Source organism: Cyprinus carpio, chromosome A4 (genome assembly GCF_018340385.1).
Source record: "Cyprinus carpio isolate SPL01 chromosome A4, ASM1834038v1, whole genome shotgun sequence".
In the NCBI taxonomy this organism is placed as follows: Eukaryota; Metazoa; Chordata; class Actinopteri; order Cypriniformes; family Cyprinidae; genus Cyprinus; species Cyprinus carpio.
In genome coordinates this window covers 3,321,957-3,344,155 of record NC_056575.1, presented here as the reverse complement: position 1 = coordinate 3,344,155, position 22,199 = coordinate 3,321,957, and the positions used below count along the sequence as shown (strand labels likewise).

General features: G+C 34.9%; 2 protein-coding genes and 1 long non-coding RNA gene across 4 annotated transcripts in view; 1 reads left to right on the top strand and 2 right to left on the bottom strand.

Annotated features, from left to right (window-relative positions):
- The first annotated feature begins 1,034 nt into the window (after nt 1-1,034).
- Nucleotides 1,035-9,542, top strand: LOC109065787 (CD9 antigen). Of its 2 annotated transcripts, none has more exons than XM_019082792.2 (8): nt 1,035-1,244; nt 5,806-5,908; nt 7,585-7,682; nt 8,003-8,077; nt 8,515-8,616; nt 8,717-8,806; nt 8,906-8,989; nt 9,112-9,542. In XM_019082792.2, the coding sequence occupies exons 1-8, from the start codon at nt 1,167-1,169 to the stop codon at nt 9,175-9,177; spliced, it is 696 nt and encodes a 231-aa protein (XP_018938337.1). In that variant the 5' UTR covers nt 1,035-1,166; the 3' UTR covers nt 9,178-9,542. The 2 variants fall into 2 exon arrangements, with proteins under 2 accessions (XP_018938337.1, XP_042603977.1); XM_042748043.1 differs by lacking the exon at nt 1,035-1,244 and adding an exon at nt 4,095-4,260.
- An 8,818-nt stretch (nt 9,543-18,360) lies between these two features.
- On the bottom strand, nt 18,361-19,664 carry LOC109051457. The gene is made up of 3 exons (XR_006157701.1): nt 19,525-19,664; nt 18,791-18,877; nt 18,361-18,624 (listed from the first exon to the last, which is right to left on the bottom strand). It is a non-coding gene; the product is annotated as an uncharacterized LOC109051457 (long non-coding RNA).
- Nucleotides 19,665-20,395: 731 nt separating this feature from the next.
- LOC109065802 (scavenger receptor cysteine-rich type 1 protein M130-like) overlaps nt 20,396-22,199 on the bottom strand; it is a 3,343-nt gene continuing 1,539 nt past the window's right edge. The window contains exons 2-4 of the mRNA XM_042736149.1: nt 21,917-22,197; nt 21,414-21,547; nt 20,396-21,312 (exon numbers count right to left, since the gene is read on the bottom strand). Coding sequence (XP_042592083.1) covers nt 21,196-21,312; nt 21,414-21,547; nt 21,917-22,197 — 532 coding nt within the window. The 3' untranslated portion in view covers nt 20,396-21,195. The remainder of the gene's footprint in view (nt 21,313-21,413; nt 21,548-21,916; nt 22,198-22,199) is intronic.

The following is a 22,199-nucleotide window of genomic DNA, read 5'->3' as shown; positions in this document are numbered from 1 at the left end:
TGTTTTCCGCAAATGCCACATACGGGGTGCAATGCTTTGATAAATATGACTTAAAGTTATGAGGATTTAGCACCTATAGGCTACATTATTGGAGAGGAAACCACAACTGACTAAGTGTTGAGCCATGGCGATGTGTCATGTGATGTTGACATCCTGTAACCATTAGTTCACATCTTAGAGAGGAAAGCATTATATGCTGTCGCCTATCTGACATTTAGGGTACGATTTTGACAAATGCATAATTTATAGCCTGCTGTAAAGTGGTTTCAATATCAAAGATGTATTGATTATTTTAAGAGTAAAAATGTCATTAGAGAATATTCGAGAAGGGTAGGCTATAACACAGCAGAACTCATTGCTAGCGTTGCTTGAACAAAAATATGTTATGAAAGAATGTTATGAAAACGTTATTTCTGAAAAGTTTTTATTATTTTATTTATTTTGGTTATTTGAAAGTTAAAGGAACATTTTGCAAACATTAGTTACGAAGACCTTCCTTTTGAATGTTCTCTGAAAACCAAGAACGTTATCTAGGGTTTTTTTTGCAACAGAAACACACATCTTTTATCAAATATCACTGATTATATCATGATTGCAGATCTGCTCATTTGTTAGTCACAACAATTTCAAGAACTATTTATTTTTATTTTATTAATTCATTTATTTATTTATTTATTTTTGCGCTGATAAGGTCAAAACAATTGATTGCCAGCTTAAAATTGAAACTGAGAAAGGTGCAAAGTGCCGTGTTAGTACACTGATCAGAAGACGAGACAACTCTTGTGATGCATAGGTGTGAAAGAGCCACACAATCTGAAAATAAACACAGAAAACAAGACAGTGGTTGTGAGAGGACAGTTTTAACATGTTCTTCAAATGCTAGTATCTTTCCATTTTAAGTACATACAAATTCATTAGCCTACTTAATGAACATTTCATAACATGCAGATGTCATCAAGTTAAGAAAAAAAGTGATCGACTAGAGTTTCTCTCTTTCTCGCATGTGAGGTGGGAGTTTACCGTTATAAAGAGTCACTTCCCCTCAGGCCAGCAGCATTGAGCCACAGACGAGCAACACAAGGACAGACACAGAGCTTTGGGAATTTAAACATCTGAGAACAACAAAACTTCAGTTGCTGTGTATTTGATTTAGAAACTGGATTTACATGATGTCTAAGTCAGACCTGTCGAGTGGAGAGCAGTGCATCAAATATATGATATTCGTCTTTAATTTCATATTTTGGGTGAGTTTAATACAGTACAAAATGTTTTATCGTGGGTAAATATTTGTAAGCCTATGTGCGTGACATAATGTCTAGGCTACATACGTGCTATTCTGCCTGAATAGGCTACTAGTATCTGAGTTTGGTTTTTAAACAAATTTCTAAAAAATATGCCTACTTTTTTAAATTACTTAACATAAAAGTACGACAAATATATGAAAGGCTGATATCTGTTTTGCTGAATTGAATTGTCATTGATTGGCACTCTGTCATAGGCCGAGGGTGAACAAACTCTAGGGTAAGGCTAAAAGCAGCCAAATCTACAAACATCATGTCTTTTTAGGCAAGAACCAGACAGCGGTGTCATGTAGGCTAATAAAATATGTTTAACGGGACTGAATTTGTATTTAACGTGATTACAACTTAATTAAAACATTAGAAATTGATAATTAGGCTATACAGCTTTTCATTTCCACGGTTATTCAAACGGCGAATAAATTATAGCCTACAGAAAGTGACATTATCACTAACTTTGATCTATCGCGAGTTTAAGCACTCTCAAAAAAACAACACTGTCCTTATAGCCTAATCACTGAAGCTGTCTACACTGCAAAATTAATATCTTATTAACATTGTACGTACATCTGCGTTTTGCTGTTTATGATGAGAAAATTTACAAGAGTCCGGATTTCAGTCTGCGTACGCGCGCGCACTCAACAAAGCTGATGAGTTTCAGCGATGACTCATCTGACCGCCTCTGATTGGCCATTGCATTCCCAAACTCAACATAATCGTGTGGGATTGGTTATAATGCGCAAAACTGTAAAAAGGCTTAAAATGTAATACAGTGCAACATGAGCAGATCTTAATCTAATGCCGCAATCGACACTTTCTATTCATTTTCACTTTGTTAGCAATAGATTTAATTTGTTTGTGCAGAAGCATTTTTGTCCAATTTAGTGGCATTTTTTGCCATAAGACCCAGTGGCCAGCCTTACACACGCTCCGCCTATGCTCTCGTTTCGAAAAGTCACCTACTATGGTGAAGGCTCAACTTAATATTAATTACGTAACGTAGGCTATTTTACGGCATCTGGATCAGTGAGAAGTGTACGTTTGTATATGCTCACAGTTACGTTGATCTGTTGGCGAATTGTATATAAAATACTTAACTAGATAAATTATGCATAAAAAAGGAGCCTACTAAAAAACTGCGATTACGCAACTTTCATCTCCAGGAAGGTGACTGAGGAACGTCAGCACGCCCTAATTAATATTCATGAGCTAAGACTTCTCCATCTTATAATATGTGAATACAAATCTACGTTCGCCATAGTGTGATTCAAAATATGGCGTTATGGGCAGCGGGTAAGCAGAACATGCTCAGAAACTAAAGACAAAACAATTTTCTATAAACGCTACCATTGTTTGTACAATATTTCTCAGAGGGAGTTTTGTATATTGGTTGAGCGGTTAACGAGAAGACAAGTTTCAGGCTGAATATTGATAATGTAAGGTATTCCATGTCCAAGATGGTATTTTTTTCTTATTGATAGGAAGAACATGTCAAACTTTTGCATTCCTGTTGCTAGGAAACAACATCCTTAATTCATCCCATCAATGAGGTTAAATTTAGCCCCAGGGATGAAATGTAAACACATTTCACAAAGAAAGAAATAAGGACAGAAACCAATAACCTAGTCTATAAAGGGAAAATAGAAATATATATAGGCTAAACAATCTATATTAGCACTAACAAGTTTGGTTGAACATTTTCATGAGTGCTTCACCTAGAAACTTTAAACAAGACTGTTTACTTTGATAAAAGGCATTTATGGTCCATGAATCATGATACAGGCGAATATGGAGCTCATACATGAGGAGGAAAAAAACAGCTCAAACTGAGCAAAAATATGCAGTTTGGTACAGTTGCTCATATTGCCAAAAAGATTAAATTCAGATAGCTTGTAATGTAAATCAATGAGATCACTAGCAAACTACTTATATAAAATGCATATACATATCAGTTGTCACTTTATATCTCCCAATAATATGTTTTAGTAAGATGATATTTAAATAGCTTTTATTATAAAAGCTCTGCAGTTTTTACTGTAGGCGCAAAACATATAATGCAATACATGATGATTGAGAGATGAACAAAATTTTTTCTTGATATATCGTATTTGATGATACATCAGATGATATAGATAGATAGATAGATAGATAGATAGATAGATAGATAGATAGATAGATAGATAGATAGATAGATAGATAGATAGATAGATAGCTTCAGTCCAGGAAGTGCTCATCTTGAAATATTTCTAATGATATAAAAGTTCTTCTTACATTTACTTCATAAAAATCATTAAATACTTCACAACAAAAAAAGATGTGTACCACAGCCTGAAAGTAGGTGTTTTTAGAATAAAAACTTGCTTAAAAATGATCAGTGTAAGATTAAAATTTTTATCATGTTAATCATTTAGAGGTCTTGTTAATTAATGTATGACATATGACACCATAGGCTTTATAGGGTTAATGTACTGTCTTCTCCCTGACCTCTGTCTCTACCTCATCTCCACATTAAGAGTGAAGCAAAGGGACAATAGCTGTTTTGACTTCCCTGTGTTCTGACTTCCTGAGGGACAGCTCGAGTTACATGATAAGTTAAACCAGATCAGCTTGTGTTGATGCAGTTTTGGCAACCAAAGTGCCATGTGGATCTTTTATACTTTATATAGTTTTTTTTACGCATGACAAAGTGGCAGGTAACCTTTTATCTGTGATCTTCCCCTACACTTTCCTGTGACACAGAAAATCTAAAATGTTTTTGCCCCTCCTTCTTTTCCTTCAAAGGCCAGGTAGGAGGGTGTGGCCGGCTTGAATTTTTTTGTTCACTCGCTCTGGGAAACAAGCACGTTTCAGGTACTCAGTGTCGGGTGTTTTCTCTTGAAACTACGCTTACATTTTAACCATGGCCGAGGGTGGAATTCAGTGTATCAAATACTTGCTATTTGTCTTCAACTTTATCTTCTGGGTAGGTGTTTTTGTATCATTATGTGAGCATGTGTTAATTCAGTTTGTGGAGTAAAAAAGGAACATAGTAACAGAGAAATGTAAATGTGGGTTAAATGTGGTGTGATGTGATAAGGATATAAAAGTTTTTAGTTGCTTGTTTACATGTCATACTTGGTGTGTGTTTGCTCACTCAGATTATTTATATTTGATGTAGTGTGTGACAAACTTTTCTCTACTCTTCTACAGTTTTCACACTTGCATTAAGTGTAAAATTAGTTTCTTGTGCATGTGACTTTTAAACAGAAGCTGTGGTTAGACTGGGTATTTTTAGAACAAAATCTGGTTAAATCTATTTAAGAACATGTAAGGTTTAGTTGCACATAACCATTAACCATTCATTTGGTTAAAATATTTGGTAGTGACTGTTTTATGTAAGCCTGTTAAAGTTGTACTTTTACTGTTGACTGGAAATGTGTTTGAAAAAATATTTTAACTTGAATGTATGACATTTTAACAAGTCAAAAAAATGAATGTTCACATGAAGTTGCAGGCCTCTAAATTTTAAACCAATAACAGCAGAAATAAGGTTCAGTCTGTAACACTTATCTTGTCATAAAGTGCTTCAAAATGAAAATTCAAAAGGCTCTTGGTATTTAGGCCTGGACCTAAGTTAGCTTTGAGTGGGCAAACTAGCAAACACTGAAACCACCCATCAGCAACTCCCATTGTGTGTGAATGAAAAAAGCTGGGATCAGTTTGGGAATCTTTGAGGGTCAAATGCCTCCACACCCTGGCAGTGAGTCACCGTGACTCATATTTGTGACTGCGTTTTCCAAAACAGTAGAACACTGGAGGATTGCAATGAATTTGTCGAGTTCCAGAGATGCTTGTGTGTATGTGTGGGTTTTTGGTATGATCTGGTTTGGCTAGGATGGTTTTTTTCTTAGTATTCATTGCGTCATTGGTCAAAGCACCTGAGGAACACACTGATCCATCTATTGTGCAACTTCATAGAAGGTGGAATGATAATGAAAAGTTACACCAACTTTTTATGTGCATACTATCAAAACAATCTGTTTTGACTGCAATCAAGTCTAAAGGTGTATTTTATTTTGTATGTGAGCTGTCGATTAACTAATGTCTGTGAGAATGTGTAGAAACAAGAATGATTACAATCTTAGTACGTTACTCATTCATGGAAGCCACATTTCTTCATCCTGGGAATTTCTGGAGTAGGTCAAGACAAATTAGAGTTCATTCAGCATATTTTTGCATATCTCTTTCTAAATGTTTGCCCTGCGGACGTAAGATTTTGCAGTTGGAAGCAGGCTAGCAAGATTATCAGGTTGGTCAGCTTTTGTTGAAATGTCTTTGTACCATAAGGCTTGTTGGAATGCATTCATCTTCCTGGATGCTTCACCTTTGTAAATGATTCCACACTTGGCCTGCAGCTATGTTTTCTCTATGTGGTTGTTCAGTTTGCCAATGCCACTGTTGTCCCTGTTTCTCAAACTAAACACATCCCTAGATTTATTAGCCTAAATCTTTTTGTTTGTTTCCTCAGCTCGCAGGTACAGGAGTTTTAGCTGTTGGTCTCTGGCTGCGTTTCGATGAAAGAACTAAAGAATTCTTCACTGGAGAAGATGCTTCAACTGTGTTCCTCACAGGTGAGTTTGGTCTGGATTTCTAGGTTATCCTTCCTCAGGAACTTCTTAGTGAATCAAAAAACCCTCCTTATCTCCACACACCTCCGTATAGCTCCTTTTATCACCTATGTGATCAGGTCTTCATAAGTTGATGTGTGTGTGTGTGTATGAGGTACAATGGTGGTCATGGAAACCAGCCACACCTATTTCCAGACACCAGACCATCTGTCATGTGAAGAGTGCGTCATGAACACTTTGATTCAACATGAAGCAAATAAAATGTGAATCAGGAGCATGAAACATGACAGTTGTTCTGCCTTCTGTACAAATGTGCACACACCACTAGTCAAAACATATTGTAATATTTGAATATATTTTAAAATGTAATTTATTCCTGTGATCCAAGCTGAATTTTCAGCATCTACTCCAGTCTTCAGTGCCACATGATCCTTCAGAAATCATTTTAATATGCTGATTTGCTGCAGGATTTATTTTTTAACATATAAATACAGCCTTGTGGAGCATAAGAGACTTCTTCTTTAAAACATTTTAAAGACTGCATTTATTCAAAACTTTTGACAGACAAGACCCTGACTTGGTCATTCAGCATTCACGGAACAATCCTGTTCTTAAAGCGACACGAATAGCTTGATCACTACAAAAACATATGTAATATTCAAAGCACTATCTATTCTTCTAGGCTGTGTTTTTATGAAAGGCACAATGATTGAATTCTTTGTATCTGGCTTGTGGAGAAAGACCACAAAACAACCAGCAAAATGAACTTTATACCGAAAACCAGCCCCCTAATAAAACATCCCTCAGTTTTTGAAGGGTGAAAACCGCCTAAATATAGTGACAGGGATGTTGGGTTTCTGTTTGCATATTTGTTTTTTAAGAGGCAGATTGTTTGAGTTATAATGGCAGTGCTGTTTTGGAGGAGGCTGTCTTTGGCCCACACGATGCCAGCTCTGCCCCTTCTCATCATCCCTCACAGAGCTGCCTTTCTCCTCCTCGCCAACAGAACCCGCATTGTTTGCTCCCTTCCCACCTCCTTTTGTTTTGCCTGTGTTTATTTTCCTTTTTCAAGATTTGTCAGAAGAATGTTTGCCTCCAGCAATCCAGAAACATGGTCAAGGCAAGTGTCCAAGTGCCTGTCAGAGGTTTTGACAGCAGGGCGTCCTGCAATGCCAGACATCCTAGTGACAGACAGTCCAGAAAAGCAGCTACATTCTTAAAAATAAAGGTTCCACAGGGAGTTTAGAAGAACCTCATGAAAGAATAGTTCTTAAAAAATATAATATGAAGAATATTTTAATCACCTGAAGAACCTTTTTCCTCTAAAGAGCCTTTTGTGGAATGGAGGTAGGTTGGTGTTTCATCGTTGCTACGGATACAGCACAATCCACTTAAATGCAAGCTATGCAAAGCAAGATATGCAAAACAAAATTCCAGTATATAGATTATAACTTTTTTCTTTAGCTCTTTATCAGAATAAGTAGCTAAAGGAAAAAGTTATAATTTACACATTGAGAATAATGTATGGTTGTAATAAATGAAATTTGACAAAATGTCATTTACAGTAAACGCATTTGACTTCAAGCTTTTTTTTTCAGATGAGAAGCCAAAGAAATAGTAAGGCAAATGTAATTGTAAGTAAATGGGAATAATAAATGTTGTCTATTTCTCCACCTCAGGGGTCTACATCCTCATTGTGGCAGGTGCCATCATGATGGTGGTCGGGTTCCTCGGCTGCTGTGGAGCAATAAGAGAATCGACTTGCATGCTGGGACTGGTGAGTCCTCCAAAGTTTTTGCAGTCATGCCATAGAGGGACCATTTTGGGATCCTCTAAGAGCCTTAGTGAACAGTTCATAAAAGAACCATTTTTTCCTTTCCATTTTTTTCTAAAGAATGTTTTTCTACTATAAAGTTTCCATGGATTTTAAAGGTTTTTCATGGAACCATTGATTCCAGTAAAGGACTTTTTTTTGTGGATGGTTATCATGTGGCTTTGATCCACATGCATGATTTATTCTTTCTGGTTGGCAGGATGAGAATGAAAATGCTGATGTCCTTGTTCATTTCATCTCTCACTTTTTCTTGCTCACTCCAGTTCTTTGTGTTCCTGCTCATCATTTTTGCTGCAGAGGTGGCCGCTGGAATCTGGGGATTGTCCAATCAAGAGAATGTGGGTGACAGTCATTCTCCTGAGAGTCAAGTCACATTTATTTGTATTGCACTTCACTTTATACAGTACAGTGATCGATGGCAGTGATCAAATACAAAATAATCATATCCAGCTATAAAGCAGCTGTAAAGAACAATAGTGTCATTATGCAGATAAAAATAGATTTAATTCTGTTCAATAACTGTTTTATTGAATAATTTGCAATAAATAATTTTATTTATTTTAATATTGAATAATTTGCAAAAGTCTCTCAGTTATGGAATGACTTCAAGGCAGCTCTACTGAAGACAATAGTGTCAATATTGAGTTCAGTTCAGATCTTATCCATTATTGTCAGTGCAGTCGAATCGCTAATATTTCTGAAAGTTAATTCTCTTTTAAGGCCCCTTTCTCCTGATACTCTTTCATTTTCTTTTTATTTCTGTCTTGTTCCTCAGATCGTGACAGATGTCCAGCGGTTCTACACGGAGGTGTTCAACAAATATAAAGAAACTAAACAGGAAGCGCTGAGAGAGAGTCTGCGAGCCATTCAGTACGGAGTAAGTGTTCATTTTTATGGTTTGTTCAAACCATAAAATCAGAAACAATGATTGAATGGAGGAAATAAAGCTTAATGTTAAACTAACTGAATATGTTCAGCTGAGGTGCTGTGGACCATCAGGAACATTTTTTGATGGAGCAGCCGAAACATGTCCCAAAGCGGAGGGACTTCAAGTGCTTGTCACAAAGGTTTGAGAAACTCAGTGAATATTGAATCTTTCTTAGCAAAATCTCTTCAGTTAAATGTTTTTCCATGTGCTGTTGTTACCTCTTGTGTTACCTCTCCAGAGCTGCCCAGATGCTATTAAGGAGCTCTTCACCTCTAGGCTTCAGGTGATCGGAGGGGTTGGGATTGGCATTGGTGTGGTCATGGTGAGGAGATAATACTTATGCATATGATTCTGTGCATTTTCACCAAAAAGCTTTGCCGAGCCGAGTCTTTCTCCTCATGTCACACTGGTGTCAGATATTAACCATGTCTCTGTCATCTGCAGATCTTCGGCATGATCTTCAGCATGCTGCTGTGCTGCGCCATCCGACGAACCCGGGACATTGTGTGAGCTGCCGTTGCCGCTGCAGCCTGTCTTCTGCTCTGTATTTATCTGTGTTTATAAAGGTGTGTGTGAGCTTGTCCGTGTTTGGAAAATCCCTCTGATAAACTTCTAACAAAGCCCAGCATTAGTCAACCATTCTCAACTGTTACAGGTCATGCATATGCTGAGTGGAACAATAAATTGCACTAGAGGCTGTTTTTAATTTCTTTGGTGTTTTTCGACTAATGTTTATTTGCCTCTTTGAATGTTCTTGTAAGCTTCTGGCATTCTTTTGTGAAATTTTATGTGGCTTATTTTATGTACCTATATGGGTGTCTAGAGAGAGTAACACCTACTGTAGTAAATTACCAATAAAGCTGATAACTAATTGACTGAAAGGTGGTGATTATTATTTATCTTAAGGAAACCTGATCTTTTACGTGACAAAGTATTAAATATATATGTTCTGCACTGCCCTCTGGTGTTTTTACAGTGCACTGGCATCCCAAAATTATTGTTTTACTTCCAAAATGTTTTGGTTTTAATTACAAAATCTCTGCGTTTGTTTAGTTTATTTTTAACACCTTTTATAGAGTTTCAGAAAAACAGTTTGAAGGAATCAACATTTATTGGGTTGTAACAAGTTTTATATGACAGGATAAATAAACCAAAAAGCAATATGTGTCAACTGAGATAAATGTAACATTTTACAAATCCATTTTTGGCTAAGATTATTAAAATTTGCCACTTTATAATGCAACAACTGGCCGTTTAAAGAACTGAAATCTATAAAATAAAATATGTGTTGCATTTACAGATAGTTTAATTGGCACAAAACTACATTTCATTTTTTGCTTTTTTGTTTTTTGCCCTTTTTTCCTTTCTTCTTGGTTGCTTCAGTCCAGCCAAGTCCTCTGAACTCCAAGCAGTCCACTGCATTATGGGAGATGTAGTAGACGTTCTCCATGGCAGCTGGACTCAGAATATCCACATCTGTCTTTGTGAATTTTGCACTGACAGACCTCTTGGATGAGTGCTTTCTTTTGCTCTTTGCCGCAGGTCTGGCACTTTGAGATCTTGACTTTTTAGGCTATAAAGTTTATAGAATGGGAATGAATGCAAGAAATCTTCAGATTTCCAGCAGATGTTTTTATTTTTGTCTTTTATGAAAAAGAAAAGTCAATAGAAGTTAAAAAGTCCTTACCATTATAAAGTGCCATCCGCTCACACAATAATTAGACGCTTGAATATGCTCTGGAAAAAAAACAACAACAAAAAACATTTGTTTCAGAACAACTGTACTGACCCTTGTCAATACATGTGATAAAATGCTTTCCTAGATTTTAAACTCATTTTGCAGTCAGCTTTAACAGAAATTTCTTCTTTTTTGCTGTGACATGTAAGAATAACCTGATGTCTGATCATTTAATAAGACTTTGGAGTGATATTCATAAACTGAGCAATATGAACCTTCCTGAATATTCAAATAACTATAAAGAAAAAATAAATAAATGTTGAATAACATATACACACACACACACACACACACACACACACATACATATATATATATATATATATATATATATATATATTAGGCTAATGTTTTGAATACATTTGTTCACAAAAACTTATAATTATTTAAATATATTAATTAAATTATGTATAATATAAGATATATATAGGCTGTATATCTGGCAAACATACTGATATACAATTGAGTATTTTGTTAAGTTATTATATAAGTAATTATATGTGTAGTAATTACAAATAACTGCGATTGGTTCATCCTGACGATGAGCTGAGAGAAGTAACAGTTCCCACGTGAAAAACACGTGCTTTCTCATCGAAGACAAACCCTATGAGACAAACAGAGAGGAGTTTAAATCGGATAAATACTTATTCAGCTTATTCAAATCAGCCGGCTTAAGAGGAACAACAGCAGCAAAAAAATGTATTTACGCATTTTTAGTTAAAGCTGGAACTCTCCCTCTACGGGAGGAGCTCTGATGTAATTCACATATTTCACCACAGGAGGGCGGTAATTTGCGTTTTTGCTGACAGTAATTTTGTAATTTACAGAACTAAGAATATTTTTTTTGCTAATCAAAAGAGATTATTTGGCAAATGTAATTAACATCTAGTAAATCACGGGTAATCAACTATTTAAAAAATTATATTAAAACAATTTTAAAAAATGTAATGCCAACTCCAGCTCGAGTTATAACCGCAATAAATAGCAGCAATGTAATTCACACAATTCACCGTTCCTTTCATTCGGGTAAATACATTTTGATTCGTATGTTTATTTATTTATTTTAATGAAATTAATATTAAAAGACGTTTGGCCTTTTAAAGTTTACAGATCTATGAATATATTTCTTCTAGTACTCGAGTTAATGTAATTATCTCAATTCACCACAGGAGGGCGTTGTTACGTTACTTTGATTTGCATATTTAATAGCCTAATACATATATTTTAACCATACAAGAAAATGCACAAGAATTATGTAATCCATTCAAAAATATTTTAATTGAGGTTAATATTAAGAGACAATACAGTATTCTGTTTACTGATTTAAAAATATATTTCTCCGAAAAAGGTTTTTTTTTTTTTTTTTTTTTTTTTGCACAGTAGGCCTATAATCAATGATTTATTAAATATAATTTAAGTATAAAATAATTCAAGTATTTTCTTCTGACTCGAGTTACAGCAGTAGAAACAAAAATCAGCTGACTCAGGATGAACAACAACAAAAAAAAACTGTATGACAGTCGGAGAAGAGATAAAGGTATAATATAGGCTACTAAAATTAACTGGACCTTGTCATAATAGTCTTGTCGCAGCGATTTCCTTAAAGCATACGCTAGCTCAAAATGTCAAGGCAGTTAATTTATGATGTGCTGAGTTGTTTTCGTAAAAAAAAGCGCTTTGTACAGTGTATTCAGGCATCTCTTATGCATTTTTAGCTAAAGTTGGACGTCTCCCTCCACAGGAGGAGCTTTGATGTAATTCACATATTTCACCACAGGAGGGCGATAATTTCCGTTTCGCTGACAGTAATTTTGTCATTTACAAAACTAAGAATCCTTTTCTGCTAATAAAAAGAGGTTATTTTGCAAATGTAATCAACATCTAGTAAAAAACAGGGTAATCAACTATTTATTAAATGATATTAAAACAATATTAAAAAATGTAATGCCATCTCCAGCTCGAGTTATAACTGCAATAAATAGCAGCAATATAATTCACACAATTCACCACAAGAGGGCGTTGGTTGCGTTCCTTTGATTTGCATATTTTTAACAAATCACACAATACAAGAAAATGCACAAGATAATTATGTAATCCATGCAAAAAAAATATTATAATAATAATAATTATAATTAAGGTTAATATTAAGAGACAATACAGTATTCTGTTTACTGATTTAAAAATATATTTCTCAGAAAAAGGTTTTGTTGTTGTTGTTGTTGTTGTTGTTGTTGTTGTTTTTGCTGCACAGTAGGCCTATAATCAATGATTTATTAAATATAATTTAAGTATAAAATAATATAATTCAAGGATTTTCTTCTGACTCGAGTTATAGCAGTAGAAAAAAGTAGGCTGTAATGTACTTATTTAACTGGACCTTGTAGTAATAGTCTTGTCGCAGCGATTTTGAAGCGGACGCTAGCTCAAAATTGACTGTCAAGGGAGTTAATTTGTGATGTGCTGAGTTGTTTTCGTAAAAAAAAAAAGCGCTTTATACAGCGTATTCAGGCATCTCCTCCATTGATTTACGCATTTTTAGCTAGAGTTGGAAGTTTCCCTCTACGGGAGGAGATCTGATGTAATTCACATATTTCACCACAGGAGGGCGGTAATTTGCGTTTTGCTGACAGTAATTTTGTAATTTACAGATCCAAGAATATTTTTTTGCTAATCAAAAGAGATTATTTGGCAAATGTAATTAACATCTAGTAAATCATGGGTAATCAACTATTTATAAAATTATATTAAAACAATTTTTAAAAAATGTAATACCAACTCCTGCTCGAGTTATAGCCGCAATAAATAGCAGCAATGTAATTCACACATTTCACCACAGGAGGGCGTTTGGGTAAATTCCTTTTGATTCGTATGTTTAAAAAAAATAATGAAATTAGTATTAAAGGACATTTGTCCTTTTTTAGTTTACAGATCTATGAATATATTTCTTCTAGTACTCGAGTTAATGTAATTATCTCAATTCACCACAGGAGGGCGTTGTTACGTTACTTTGATTTGCATATTTAAAAATATATGTATTTTAACCATACAAGAAAATGCACAATAATTATGTAATCCATTCAAAAATATTTTAATTAAGGTTAATATTAAGAGACAATACAGCATTCTGTTTACTGATTTAAGAATATAATTCTCCGAATTTTTTTTTTTTTTTTTGCACAGTAGGCCTATAATCAATTATTTAGTAAATGTAATTTAAGTATAAAATAATATAATTCAAGTATTTTCTTCTGACTCGAGTTACAGCAGTAGAAAAAAAATCAGCCGACTCAGGAGGAACAATGACAACAACAACAACAACAAAAACTGTATGACAGTCGGAGAAGAGATAAAGGTATAATATAGCCTACTAAAATTAACTGGACCTTGTCATAATAGTCTTGTCGCAGCGATTTCCTTGAAGCAGACGCTAGCTCAAAATGTCAAGGCAGTTAATTTATGATGTGTTGAGTTGTTTTCGTTAAAAAAGCGCTTTGTACAGCGTATTCAGGCATCTCCTCCATTGATTTACGCATTTTTAGCTAAAGTTGAAAGTCTCCCTCTACGGGAGGAGCTCTGATGTAATTCACATATTTCACCACAGGAGGGCGGTAATTTGCGTTTTGCTGACAGTAATTTTGTCATTTACAAATCTAAGAATGCTTTTCTGCTAATAAAAAGAGGTTATTTGGAAAATGTAATCAACATCTAGTAAAAAACAGGGTAATCAACTATTTATTAAATGATATTAAAAACAATATAAAAAAAATGTAATGCCAAACTCCAGCTCGAGTTGATAAAAACCGCAATAAATAGCAGCAATGTAATTCACACAATTCACCACAGGAGGGCGTTGGTTACGTTTCCTTTGATTCGCATATTGTTTAACAAATCACACAATACAATAGAAATGCACAAGATAATTATGTAATCCATGCAAAAAATAAAAATAAAATAATAATAATAATAATAATTATAATTAAGGTTAATATTAAGAGACAATACAGTATTCTGTTTATTGATTTAAAAATGTATTTCTCCGAAAAAGTTTTTTTTTTTTTTTTTTTTTTTTTTTGCTGCATAGTATAAATGAATATAATTCAAGGATTTTCTTCTGACTCGAATTATAGCAGTAGAAAAAAAGTAGGCTGTAATATACTTATTTAACTGGATCTTGTCGTAAATAGCCTTGTCGCAGTGATTTTGAAGCGGACGCTAGCTCAAAATTGACTGTCAAGGCAGTTAATTTATGATGTGCTGAGTTGTTTTCGTTAAAAAAAAAAAGCGCTTTATACAGCGTATTCAGGCATCGCCTCCATTGATTTACGCATTTTTAGCTAGAGTTGGAAGTCTCCCTCTACAGGAGGAGCTCTGATGTAATTCACATATTTCACCACAGGAGGGCGGTAATTTGCGTTTCAAATTGTGTGTGCTTTAAAATTATTATTATTATTTTTTGTTTTTAAATGATCCACAGATAGTGTGAAGAGTTCTGACTGGCTGTTGATATTGCAATTGCAATGCATTATGGGTATGTTCTTGTGCTCTCACCCTCATAGAGAAGTATAGAACATAGAAGTTGTTAGATTGGCGCAATACACCATATAATTAAAGAAAGTGCAATATCTGTTGTTGTTGTAAATTATTTTCACTGACAATAAATAGTCTTGTTTGTTTCAGCAACATAACTTTAATGAAGCATAACATAGACCATTAGTTATTATCCAGCCAGAAAATAACAAATTTAGATATTAAGTTTAAAGTTCTTGCAATGTTATTGACTATCAAGGACTTTAGTTAAATATTTATTATCTTAATAAATATTTTACAAAAAACACAAAGTCCTGAGGTTTAACCTACAAAAAATTAAACTGATAATAATACATTCTAATGTAAGAGAATGGGATCAGACAGGATCAAACCCATCATTTTATCACTTAAAATGAGATTCAAACAAGCTAAAACTTTGAAACCTGCTCAAGCAGTGGTACAGAGACTAAACAAATGAAAATATGAAGCTGTGACAGAGATGTGTTCAAACCCCACAGATTTAATGAATGACTTTTACTCAATCTAAACCTAGATTAAAGTGAATTTAAAATCTAAATGACCATAAAACAGGTTAAATGCTTCAATTGCAAACATGAAAGTCAAGGTTCAAATCCCACAATCATTAAATTTATTAATCATTTAGAAAAAATTTTTTAAATAAAGGCTTTTTGGAATTGTAATTGACTTGACAGACTCAGTGGCTCAGGAGGTAAAGCTCTGCATTTTAATTCAGGAGCTCTGAGTTCAAATCCCACTATTGCTTACTTTAAATTGATCTCAGCCAACAAAGTCACTAAAACGGCAAACCACAGCATGAAATCCATGATGGGTTAGTGGATAAACACACTCTCTCTGAGGGTCAGACTGTGATGGAGACATGGGTTCAAATCCCACCTCCAAAAATCACAAACACAGCTCACTTTAACTTCTTTATTGGGTAATCACAGGTAAACAGTCAAATATAAGTTCCTTCAAGTGCTCCAGCAAGAGATCTGTGGCTCACAGGTAAGAGCGCTGCCTCACGGTTCAGAGGTTGCTGGTTCGATCCCAGCCAGGTCTCTGCGATACAAGTGAATGGAGGAGTGTGTGTGAAGGCGCGCCTGAAGAAGGGGGGATATCAGTACGGTCTCCCCCTGGAGCTTCCAGGCACTGTGACCCGCAGCGGTTATACTTTTGCACACACTGAAAAAAATAAACAAAGCTGCATAAAAATTCTCATCCCGCGTCCCTTCCCCAGCTACTTAGGTTCCCATCATTTGCTTTTCAAAGGGGAGGCCCTCAAGAAGAAAATGATGGTAACCTACATGTTTAGTGCACTAGAACACACATTCACACACGAGATACTTCACCTGTCCATGAGCAGATGTCCATCATTTACAGTCAACATCTGTCCACACGTCCAGAGCTCTGCTTCCAACCAACAACACATCACTTCTTCTGGAGACAAGACACAAATACACAAATTATTAGACATACTGCACATCAAGACTAAAAACAGGTCATTAAAAAAATATATATATATATTAGTGTTGCATATTTATAAAACACTGCAGACTCTATTATACTTCTGTAACGCTGTCTCAATCAGTTTAATTCAGTCTACTCTTCGTTTTTAATTCTGGTGATGCTATTATAATTAAATTACTTTCTTGCAGGCCGCAAAAAACTACAATGGAAATACTGAATAACAATAAAAAACAATCTTCCCATCCAAAATAATCCCTGATCTACAAAACATGAGAATAGGATTATATAAACATCAAGAGTAAATGATTCAGTGTTTAGTCACTGACTGCATACTGCTCTAATATCAAATTTAATATTTTGCATCATGCTTTTAATTTTTTGAGACAATTGTTTTTTTTTCACTAATAAAACAGCATTTTAAAGGCTGTGCTCTTATTATGTCCGTCAGAACTAGAATCATCAGAGCTTCACACAACAGCTGCTGCACGATCAACAGACAAACAGCACGAGCCCTCGTTATTACACTTTACAAAGTCAATATCAGGGGCGATTCGATCAGAGATTATAAACGAAACGCAACAACTACAGAATCATCTGCTAAACAGCGCGTGCACGTCACTGAACAAGAGAAATGCGCTTTAAGAGAAATTAGCTTCATGCATGTGAGAATTTATTTTAGTGTTTAATGTTACTTTGTGTTGGGTTTATTGGCAGTTTATTTGAGAGTTTATTTTGTTAAACTGACATTGACAGCTCTCATCTGCAGGATCCGCACGTGTTGTTGTTGTTGTTGTGACTCTCGAGCGTCATGTTGTCACGCAGTCGAAGGTGTCAGACTGAAGCTGAAACCCGCTTGCGCCGCCTCGTGGAGCGGATGAAAAACCGCACTTCAGTTTCTCTCATTCTGCTATTCGTGAAAAATGTTTGATTTTTTTTAAATATGTATTTTAACAAAAACTGATAGAACAGAACAAATTCCTGTTTAAGTTCATTAGACTCAATTTGCAGCATTGTAATTCACAAAAATCACCACAGGAGGGCCTGCTTTAGGTCCTCTGACTTTTTTGCTTTTCAGTTTGTTTTAGAAGAGGACAGAACAAAATCACACACAATGAGCTAAAATAGCAACGCACAAAAAATACCACAGGAGGGCGTTCGTTAGTCTTGGTTCACAGTAGACTCATTAGACACGTTGTGGTGAGTTTTGTGAATTACAGTCCAGTCAAATAAACCTAAACTGGTGTCGCCCTCCTGTGGTGATTTTTGTGAATGACATGCTGCATTGATTATAATAAATGCTCATGTGAAAGACCAAAGACAACAGTGAATTCAGCACAATCTCAGTGGTACAGAGGATAATTGTTTCACGCCTTTGAGTGTAAAAAAAGAACTGTGTCAAATCCAGCAAATTTTACTGAAAATTAGGTTTACATTACAAACATAAAACGACAGTAAACCATCTGTTTTATCTGAAGCACAGTGGTGCAGTGGCTAAACATGGGATTTTGACTCATGAAGCTGCAACAGAGATGTGTTCAAATTGGCATTAAACATCTTTTACTCAGCCTAAACCTACAACAATATAAACTTTAAAATAAAGCTAAATGACTGTAAAATCAAAAAATAACATCACTGCTTCTATGGCTCAGTGGTTGAAGTCTTCAGTCACAAACAGGAAAGTCCTGGTTCAAACCCCATGATTATTATTCATCATTTAGAACAAATCTCTCAATAAAAGCCTGTTCGAAATGTTCATCAGCTCCACAGACTCAAATCCCACTATTGCTTACTTTAAATCAATCTCAGCCAACAAAGTCACTGAAACGCTAAAACAAACGTGGAATCCGTGATGGGTTAGTGGATAAACACATGTTCTCTGAGGATGAGACTGTGATGGAGATGTGAGTTCAAATCCCACCTCCAAAAATCATATACCCAGCTTATTTTAACTTCTTTATTGGGTAATCACAGGTAAACAGTCAAATATAAGTTCCTTCAGGTGCTCCAGCAAGAGATCTGTGGCTCGCAGGTAAGAGCGCTGCCTCATGGTTCAGAGGTTGCTGGTTCGATCCCAGCCAGGTCTCTGCGATACGGGTGAATGGAGGAGTGTGTGTGAAGGCGCGCCTGAAGAAGGGGGATATCATTACGGTCTCCCCCTGGAGCTTCCAGCACTGTGACCCGCAGCGGTTATACTTTTGCACACACTGAAAAAATAAATAAAGCTGCATAAAAATTCTCATCCCGCGTCCCTTCCCCAGCTACTTAGGTTCCCATCATTTGCTTTTCAAAGAGGAGGCCCTCAAAAAGAAAACGATGGTAACCAACATGTTTAGTGCACTAGAACACACATTCACACACGAGATACTTCACCTGTCCATGAGCAGATGTCCATCATTACAGTCAACATCTGTCCACACGTCCAGAGCTCTGCTTCCAACCAACAACACATCACTTCTTCTGGAGACAAGACACACACATACACACATTATTAGACATACTGCATCTAAAAAAAAAAATATCTAAAAAGTAAATTAAATAATAGTTAACAAATATAAATTAAATGCCTATACTGAATTCCTAAACAGTGTAAAAATTTTGCAGAGTCTATTATAAGTAAACGATCCTGTACCTTTAATAATCTTTTAATTTAATCTGCTTGTATCCCCAGTTTAGTTAAGAGGTTTTTAATTAAATAAATGTGCATTTTCATTCAAATACTTCCAAAAGAGGCAAACAGCACGATTCCTTATTATTCTACTTTCATTTAAAGATTATTAATGTAGCGCAACAACTGATTGATTTGTTATTCTGAAGGTCTGACAGGTTCAGCATGTAAACACAGTCTGTGATCAACCTTCACAGAAGATGTGAGTGTCTGAATACACTGCTAGCTGTCCAGTAACAAACATGTTTTAAACAACATCGTTTTAGGTTAAAGACCTCATCGAAATCCATCTTTTGAGGCTTTTGTTCCAAGTGTTTTCGCTCTGTGTCTGTTGAATCTATCGTTACATGACTCTAAATGAACTGACAAAGCTGCTCTGCTCTGGTATTTCTTACATTCACACACAAACTCAAACAAACACTTTCAGAGAGTTACTTACAGGTGAGTCGCGTGACACTCGTTTTATCATACTGTGCGTCGGCTTTGTTTGCAGATGAGCTAAAAGATGAGACATTAACAGCTTTTAAGACTAAATCATTTGCAGGATCTGTCAAGCAGCCGAGGAAGTCAGACTGAAGGTGAAACCCGATTGCGCCACCTAGTGGCGAGGACGAGAAGTGTAAACTAAATTCTAAAGTAAACTATCAATCCTGTTTCGTTCAAATAAATAAATAATTAATTATAAATTATAGACTGCTTTGACCCATCTCCTAACAGAACCTGGAGTGAGAAATTATTTATTCTCAAAGAACTCAAAGCTTCAATTAATTGAAATCTCACTCTTTCATTCGCATCACATTTAATCAGTACGTGTAATGAAAAATGTTGTATATTGGATTGTAAAAAAAATAGCCAGTTATATGTATGTCATGTAGCTTCATATATGTTATATAGTATGTGTATGTATGTTTGTATGTATACACCAAAGAGTTACATACAACCGTTACTGTGACATCCAATTATTTAATATCTTACAAAACAAGAAAAAATTACCTTTTAGTAGAAATATTTTAGATCTCTACGCTGAGTAAAAACAAACAAACAAACAAACAAAACATGGCTACTTTTAAATGAATATATAACCTAATAGATAAATAAATGTACAAAATAAATAAATAAATTAAAAAAAACAAGAAACTTACCTCTGCCATCCTGTGGTGAATTACGTGTATTACACTAAGATATAAAGTTTTTTCTACGCCAAGCCAAAGTAAAGCTTTGATTCATTGCATTGGTTCAAAATTTTGTCCCTCTAGAACAGGGCATAAAGTTAGAATAATCTAAAATATGATCGCCTGAAAAATGGAGTATTCATTTTTTTTTATTAGTAAATATAGAAATTGCAACAACAAACACATATAGTCACTGGGGCTGTCAATCTTCAAAATGGTTTAAAAAAAAGTAATTATACTTTATATGTGGGTCATCAGAAATAACTTTTCAAACTTGGAAAATGCATTGCGCACCTACAAAAAGTGTGAAGAGAGTATTACTGAACATTGGTTGTGCAGACAAAACAACGTATCTAATGTAAACTTTCCCATTTACAATTTGCCTAATAGATGGCTTTTTGTTAAAAACACATGACAACTAATTTATCTCAAAACAACATATGGTGTGTCTTTAGATTGGTGGAAAGCTGCTGATTATTATAGCTGTTAAAACATACAAGCAGGACATGATTATAAAAAATATACACCGCATAATTCTGACATGCTTTAATATTTGAATGACTTAAAAATTACCTATGCAATATTAATTTATTTTTCAATCACATTGAATATTGCCAAATATATACCTTCGGTGAATTTGCCAATGTAGCACTTTCAACTACAGTAGTAACATTAATACCAACATTTAAAAACATAACATGTAAAATGTTCAAAAATAAAGTATCTGTATTATATATTAAATTGTTATGGCATTATGGTATTTATTTACGGAATATAACATGGGATTTGAATTTCCATTAACAGTTGGAATAAAAAATTAGAAAGCTGTTTTCCCCCCACCAATAACCAGTGGAAATATAAAAAATATTCTACATTTTAATTGAAACATCTCATTACAAATACGATTTCAATAAAATAACAATATATTATCCAGCATGTCAGCTACATTTTCTTGCAGGCTTCTTTTTCTGGGAGACCTCCTGGAAGACTTTTCCATCTTTCTGAGTTTTCCAAGTCAGTGAGAAAGGTCCACTTATTTGCAGCTTCTTCTCAATCTATGAGTTTCAAGTGAATGTAAATACAGAGAATCAATTATACAGCCAGAAGATGTTTGCAGAAAAATGCAGCTCATTGTTACTCTTGTCACTGTTCTCACCTCCTTGGAGAGCTTACTCATGGCTCTGTGATCATTTGGGTTGAACTTGGGGTCGGTCTTCATCTCAATCCTCAACAGGACTTTAACACTTGACTCTAAGCCCTGGACAGACCCTCTGTTTGTGGAATAGGGCTCTAAAGAGCAGTGTCAAAGAGGTTAAATGAAATATTTCTGTAAAATAAATCATTAAAATTATAATTTTATAATTTTATATTCACGAAAACATATTACTTAAATACATAAATATTATATAAATTAATATTACTTTAGTTTCTTCAAGCATACAATTCAAGTGTAAAAAAAATACACTTTATTTGTGTAAAAAACTAATTATAGGAAGGAAGAGCAAAACCTCAACAATCAACTATTTTAGTTTACTGATGTAGAATTTATTTATATAATGCCATATAGATTTGTACACAAAACCACATCAGCTTTAGTTCAATTATTGCAAGATATTTTTAAATATGAATATGTGAATATTGAATTCGATTGGCCCTCACCATTGCAGGTGACTCCAGCATCGTGCAGGTTATCGAGGTTGTTGTGCTGCCAGTGATCTACGTTACATTGTATCAATGAAGACTCGTTCCCTACACAGTCAACAGAATTCATCCATACTGGGCCAGATCCTTGTCCAAAATAAGCACCACCTTTAGCCTCTATAACATCTCCACAGCCCAGTTCTCTACAAACCACTGCAGCATCTGTTAGATCCCAGCCATCATCAGACACTGTTCCCCACCGACCATCATGAAGAACCTCCACTCGTCCAGAACAAAAGCT